Below are 7,303 nucleotides of genomic sequence, written 5' to 3'. Positions count from 1 at the left end.
TGTGTGTGTGTGTGTGTGTGTGTGTGTGTGTGTGTGTTAGGGGTGCAACGGAACGTAGATGATCCGTGATCCGTACGGACCAGGCCCCAGGGTTTGGCACGCATGTGATTCGCAGATTAACTGTTAAGTTTAACCATCATAGAGTGAAAGTTTATCATTTGCACATGTTTTGTCTTGCCAGTTTACACATTCAAGCAGTTTTAACTCGCGCGCTTTTTTCTGTGTGCTCAGCTGCTGCCACGTGCACACGCAGAGAGAGAGAGGCGCGATTCAGACACAGCGTGATCCCTGTTTCACATACACACAAAGTTATGTTAAAATACCCGCCTTGGCAAGTATTCTAGTAAGCACAGTCGGTTATGTCTTAAGTGAACGTAAACAGCTGAGAAAGAAACCGAATCCGTGTCCGTGCATTTGGTCTTAAAGAGACAGCAGCCAATAAATACCTGTTTCTGTCTGCTAATCAAACAACACCACAGCTCTAACAAAGATGAATCTGTATTTAACTTGTGCAGTGAGCACTATTGTGTTAAACTTAATTATTACATTTCTGCACCTAAATGCTGATATTTGTAATGTGTGATTTGTTGTTTTCATCTATGCTTGTAATTTGTGTAATTGTTTGTGTTTTATGTTTTTGTTGTTGTTTTTTTGCTGATCCGAAAAATGATCCGATCCGTGACTCAAAATCCGTATATGATCCGAACCGTGAATTTTGTGATCCGTTGCACCACTAGTGTGTGTGTGACCCTGGAGCACAAAAGCAGTCTTAAGAAGCACAGGTATATTTGTAGCAATAGCCAAAAATTAATTGTATGGGTCAAAATTATATATTCTTCTTTTATGCCAAAAATCATTAGGATATTAAGTAAAGATCATGTTCCATGAAGATATTTTGTAAATTTCCTACCGTAAATATATCAAAACTTAATTTATGATTATTGAAATTCAAAAAATTGACCCTTATGACTGGTTTTGTGGGCCAGGGTCACACACACACACACACACACACACACACACACACACATATACAGTATATATATAGAGAGAGAACATTTTGAATAAATATTTACACAAATTTTTAACAGTATTGCATAACATTTCCTCCTCTGGTTTGTTATAGTTACACCCCCCCCTTGCAATATTTATACTGTGTTACGATGTAAAAACATTCTTTTAAAAAATCCCAATAAATTCATTAATCTTGATCGTGGCTCTTTCTCTTTGGTTCTTCAGGAAGGGAATATTACTTGGCTCTCGACGGTCCTGTGGGGAACAGGAAGGAGCAGGCGAGGATGAAGCTGCTGCTGGATGATTACATGCGTCAGAGCAGCTTCTGTCTGAAATTTGATTATCGCATTCAGGGTCAGAACATGGGCATCTTACGAGTGATGCTGGACAACAGCGCTGTCGCCGTCTGGGAGAGAAGAAACCCTCTCAACCGCAGCTGGCAGTCAGAGCAGATCACCACCACCTGGACAGAAAACACTGCGGAGGCCGTGAGTTACAGTTATTCAGCCTGAGTTTTCTAAAAGTTCTTCAAATTGAAGGGTGTGATATGCCACACTGCAAAAAAATTATTTTCTTCCTCAGTATTTATGTCTTGTTTTCCAGTAAAAATATCTAAACATAGGAAGGGAATATTACTTGGCTCTCGACGGTCCTGTGGGGAACAGGAAGGAGCAGGCGAGGATGAAGCTGCTGCTGGATGATTACATGCGTCAGAGCAGCTTCTGTCTGAAATTTGATTATCGCATTCAGGGTCAGAACATGGGCATCTTACGAGTGATGCTGGACAACAGCGCTGTCGCCGTCTGGGAGAGAAGAAACCCTCTCAACCGCAGCTGGCAGTCAGAGCAGATCACCACCACCTGGACAGAAAACACTGCGGAGGCCGTGAGTTACAGTTATTCAGCCTGAGTTTTCTAAAAGTTCTTCAAATTGAAGGGTGTGATATGCCACACACTGCAAAAAATTATTTTCTCCCTCAGTATTTATGTCTTGTTTTCCAGTAAAAATATCTAAACATTCTTAAATCAGGATACATTTAGATTCAAAATTATTTACTTTAAGTATTGTTTTCTGAATAATCAATCAAAATTATGCCAGTTTATGCTTAAAATGAACAAATAAGGGAAAAAAATGCAATAACTAGTCTAATTTTTATAGCTGACAGATTTTTTTCTTGTTTTAAGCATAAATTCACTTAATTTTGATCATTTTAAGTCATTTTGCATCTCACTTTTCTTGTACTAGAAAACATGACAAAAATATTAAGATATATAGGAAAAAATTGAAATGATTGGATGGTAAAAAATTACTTATTATTTGAACTAGATCTGGTCTCTATATATGTGTGTATATAAAGTAATAATAAGTAACATATTTAACGCACAAACACACACACAAACAGTATGTTTTAAGATGTTTATTTTTAATTATACTGTTATTTTAATCACATTAATATTTAAGTTTAAATATGTATTATATATAATCATATTACAACTACACTCTAAAGAAAGAACAAAAAATTCTGCAAGGACGTTATTCATTAATTTAACAGAAATTTCCATTAACAAAACATAATGCAGTTCAAAAATCAAAATTTCAAAATTAAAATAAAAATATCAGTTATATCAATACTGTACATTATGCCATATTGTTACAGATTTTTTTTTAAGAGTGTAGAAAACATGATAAAAATATTAAGAAAATATTAGCATATGCTGACTTTTTTTTGAACAATTTACAAACAAGTTATTGATTGGGTTTTGAAATGTGTCTAATTGTTTGACCCAGATCTTGTATTGATATGTTTTATGTTCTCCAGCTTATTACAGTATATTTATTAATGGTTTGACTGTTTCTTCAGATCATCTTTGAGGCCGAGCGTGGGAGGTCAGTAAGCGGAGAGATCGGTCTGGATCACGTGCTTCTGATCTCAGGACCCTGTTCGGATGATAAATCCGACATCTTTTAGTGGCGACACAAAGGACTTCGTCTGGTTTGTGACTTTTTTAACCATCTCAACAACAACAAAAGACTTAGCTGATTTAGCTGTTGCTCAGCTTTCATAATAAGCAGGTACAAACCTGCATGAAAATAAGGAGAATTACATTCATGTAAGTGTTATTGATATTCTGTTTTCTGATTGTAGGTAGATATCAGTCGATATTTGTATGATTATATAAACATTGTAACATTATAATGGCTGTACATTTTGCTTTACATTAAAATATTTTAACAGATTTCCCAATTTTATACTTCTGTTCATAGAATTCTTTATTAAAGGGATAGTTCACCCAAAAATGAAAATTCTGTCATTAATTACTCACCCTCATGTTGTTTCAAACCCGTAAGACCTTCGTTCATCTTCGGAACACAAATTAAGATATTTCTGATGGAATCTGAGAGTGTCTGACCCTGCATAGACAGCAACGCAACTGAAATGTTCCCAAGTCCAGAAACGTAGCAAGGAGATCTGTAAAATAATCCATGTGACATCAGGGGTTCATCCGCAATTATACGAAGCTACGAGAATCCTTTTTGTGTGCAAAAGAAGGAAAAAAAAAAACGACTTTATTCAACAATTCGTCTCCTCCGCATCGCCCTGGTGCCATTTTGGAGAATATCAGCTGGATGTAAACAGCGTATGCTGTTCTGTGTCAGCTGCGTCACACGGATACACTGTTTCCGTTCAGATCAAATCACAACAACGTAGGAAACAGATCCGGCGTTCCATCAAAAATATCTTAATTTGTGTTCCGAAGATGAACGAAGGTCTTACGGGTTTGAAACGACATGAGGGTGAGTAATTAATAACCGAATTTTCATTTTTGGGTGAACTAACCCTTTAATACATAATTTCAAATCAATAACTGCCAAGACTAATTTTCAAGACGACAGCATCTCGTTAATTTTCTCTATATAGTAATAGATATTTGGCAATGAAGTAGGCTAAAACCTTCTATACCATCAGCTTTGAGCTAGTTCAGTGGTGATATTTCACTAACTAATAACTAAATAAATCATTTTAAAATAATTTAATAAATAAATGTTGACCCATAATACTGCTTAGACGCTATATTGAATTTAACAAGGCTGTGAGGGATAGTTTACAAATTGATGAGAGAAACAAACCTTTTCTAAGCTTTGAATCAATTGAACCAACTGCTTCGTAAAATAATTCACTGTTTTGAAGCGCTTAAAACACCACACGCTGGTGATGCCTGCTGGTCTGAGTAAAGGCAAAGAAAACTCAGGCCAAACATTTTATGGGTGGTTCAATGGACACAACGCAAAACCAGATTTCTTTTGCCCCAATAGAAAGCATATTTACACTACCTGAATCGTTCCCTATCTCCTATATAGTGCACTACGTGCCATTGACCATACAGAAAATACTAACTCTGTGAACAAGTGACCAATTTCAGCTGCCTTTTCAGCATCTAAGTTTTGGATTCTAGAGAGCATTTGATTGGGCAAAGTTTGATGAGAAGCTGCAGTGTAGGGTGATGTCATCAAAATCCTTGATCCATATTGGCGTAAGTTTGAATGCTTATATCTTCTAAATGCAAACTAGCTTATAGCTAACTTTAAGGCTGACATATATAAAAAAAAATTTTTTGAAAAACTTCAATTTTGATTTCATGGGGACTTTAAAGATCTGTCATCACTTACTCATGTTCTTTCAAACTTATATGACTCTCTTTGTCTTCACAAGAAGAGTCGATTCATTTCAAAGAGTTGATCAAACAATTTGCGTACTGGTATGAATTGGTTCACGAATAGTTCAAACCAAAAAGATTATTAAACACTAAAAGTGCATATAGGCTACTACAAACCATGGAATTGTCATGTTTTAAGAGATATATACTAATTTATATATTAAAAATGTGCTACTATCACAGAATATGAGATGAACACTCGTTTCTAAAAGTACTTTTACTTGAGTTTTTGGTTGCTCTACCCATAGTCTTGCGTAGCCAGACCTTAAGACTGACAGCAGAAGGTCTGGGAACCACTTTGAATGGCCAAGGACCACCCAAGAGGCCATATAACTGACAGGTAAAGCCCAGGACACGCCAAGCCGACAGTCGGCCGTTGGACAACGTTGGCCAAGCCACTTAAAATGAAGAAAGTTATCAACATAACTGATATTCAAAATGGTAAACAAGCGCTGCTTGTCACGGCATCTTTGTTTCCAGGCAAAACGTTAAAGAACGCAACACACACGTCTCCCGGAAATCCTGAATAATTCCTCCAATCCGATGCCGACTTCAAAACTCCTAAAGTGTTTCCAATTTTGTGTGCTATATGCATCGGACTTTCAGCCATTGGTCCGTGGGTGTGACGTCTGAGACTGAGACTCTACCCACCTCTGCTTTAGAAAGTCTGACAAATAAAGAACAATAAATTAAACCCAAATGAAGTGTCTTGTTTTTTGTTTGTTTTTTAACATCAATGTGTTTTTCATTGTTCTCTTGTGTGTGATTTAAAGTTTTCTAGCATTATACTTGAGAAAGTTTCAATGCAAGTTAATTTTGAAAGTATGTTATTCAAATGTAATATGAAGAAATCCTGATGTTGTCCTTAGAGCTGTTTAAACACCCCAAGGTGATCTGAAACTCCACCCTCTTACAACATTTACCAGGAAAAGACTGACTTCTTATTTCTCCTTTGTCATGCTGATTTTCTTCTCTTAGAGAAAAAGTAAAAAAGAATCTGCCATCAGTAGACAAAGAAGAGAAAAATTTCGAAAAATTATTGCTAGCTGTTCCAGCTTTGGAACATGCTGCAGGTCGAGCCCCCTTCTCGAACTGAGAACTGGGTGTGTTGCTCCCTCAGTTGAATAACTGCTAGCTGTTGCACCATCACGACGAGGCGTTCCCCATAGCGACCCCTAGAGGACGCAGTTCGAAGTTCCCATGAAAGGGAACTCAAGACTGTCCTGTCTGCAGGAGAAGATCCTCAAAAACGTTTCTCCAGTAAATCTGGCATTACAAAACTTGTGTGAGTCGTTCCTGAAGGAGAGAAATGAGAGCCGTTCATCAGGATCTGAGGAGATCTGCAGTTTACACAGTGAGAAACTCAAACTCTTCTGTCTGGAGGACAAACAGCCTGCGTGTTTAGTGTGCAGAGATTCAGAACAACACGACAATCACAAATTCAGACCAATAAGTGAAGTGGTTTCATCATATAAGGTAAGACAAATGTCTCTTGTTTCATATGTAAAGAACAATAAGTCATTGTAAACACAGATATCATCACATACATGCACTTAATATTTCTCTCTGCCATTTTACTCAAATTCATATGACATAATCTGCTGTGAAAAAGTATTTAACCATCTCAAATTAAATAGTTTTTTTTTTTTTTACCTTTGGCATAGTGTGTTAAAACATTTAACCAACTTCATGCTGTTGAAAAAAATCTGTTTAAGTGTAATTTGTATTTACTCAGGTTGCTTTTGTTTTATGTTTGGTTTTGACTTCTGAATCAATTTAGTATGAGATATACACACATAAATATAACAAGAAATCAGGATGGGGAAAATACTTTTTCACAGTACTGTATGATCACTGTTTTCTCTTCACTGTAATCTGGTGTTTTACTTTTTTTTTTATTCTAGGAAGGAGCTCAATACAGCACTGAAATCTTTACAGGAGAAACTTCAACACAATGAAAATAAGGAAATTTTGAGAAAAACAGTTCAGCACATCAAGGTGAGGAAACACATTCAAAAGTAATTTTCAGTACAGGTGTAGGATCACTATACACAATTATGATTTGTTATATTTAATATTATGGATTCCAGCATTTATTTATTTAGTAAATGATGAGCAGCAATCTGTTTCTGGATCTGTTATATGTTGGGTGTCTGAGTTTCTCTTGGATCTGAATGATGTGATGTGTTGATGTGTGTTGATCAAGATGATTGAAGTGAATGTGATTTGATTTCAGTCTCTGTGAATAACCAGATGAGTTACTACACCAAAATGAGCCGTAAACAAGAGAAGAACAACTTTGCTCCATATGATATTTACAGTTACTGCAGGGGCATAACTGCACATTTGCCGAGGGGTATGCAAGATCAGTGTCGGCGCCCCCCTGCATTCTAGTAGCCTCTAACACTAACTCGCACAGAATATTTTCTGCAAGTCAATGACCAAAAGACCATTACTAGCTTGTACTACACCTGTAGCTGGTGTGTGGTGAGCTCACTGGCGCCGTTGTCCTGTGGCTGTCGTCGCATCATCCAAGTGGATGCTGCACACTGGTGGTGGTTGAGGAGAGACCGCCA

At 36.9% G+C, this 7,303-nt stretch overlaps 1 protein-coding gene across 2 annotated transcripts in view; it reads left to right on the top strand.

The window, feature by feature from the left end:
- egfl6 (EGF-like-domain, multiple 6) overlaps window positions 1–5,082 on the top strand; it is a 29,801-nt gene extending 24,719 nt beyond the window's left edge. The window contains exons 12-14 of one of the 2 annotated variants that reach the window (XM_016489786.1): window positions 1,237–1,499; window positions 2,873–3,004; window positions 4,976–5,082. In XM_016489786.1, the coding sequence (XP_016345272.1) occupies window positions 1,237–1,499; window positions 2,873–2,980 (371 nt within the window). In that variant the 3' untranslated portion in view covers window positions 2,981–3,004; window positions 4,976–5,082. Of the gene's footprint in view, window positions 1–1,236; window positions 1,500–2,872; window positions 3,163–4,975 lie in introns of those variants that run through there. The other variant, XM_016489785.1, reaches the window with a different exon arrangement.
- Window positions 5,083–7,303: the final 2,221 nt, after the last annotated feature.

The sequence above is a fragment of the Sinocyclocheilus anshuiensis genome, unplaced genomic scaffold (assembly GCF_001515605.1).
Source record: "Sinocyclocheilus anshuiensis isolate Anshui unplaced genomic scaffold, SAMN03320099.WGS_v1.1 scaffold394, whole genome shotgun sequence".
In the NCBI taxonomy this organism is placed as follows: domain Eukaryota; kingdom Metazoa; phylum Chordata; class Actinopteri; order Cypriniformes; family Cyprinidae; genus Sinocyclocheilus; species Sinocyclocheilus anshuiensis.
Note: the sequence above shows the minus strand (reverse complement) of the source record. Positions and strands in the feature narration are given on the sequence as shown.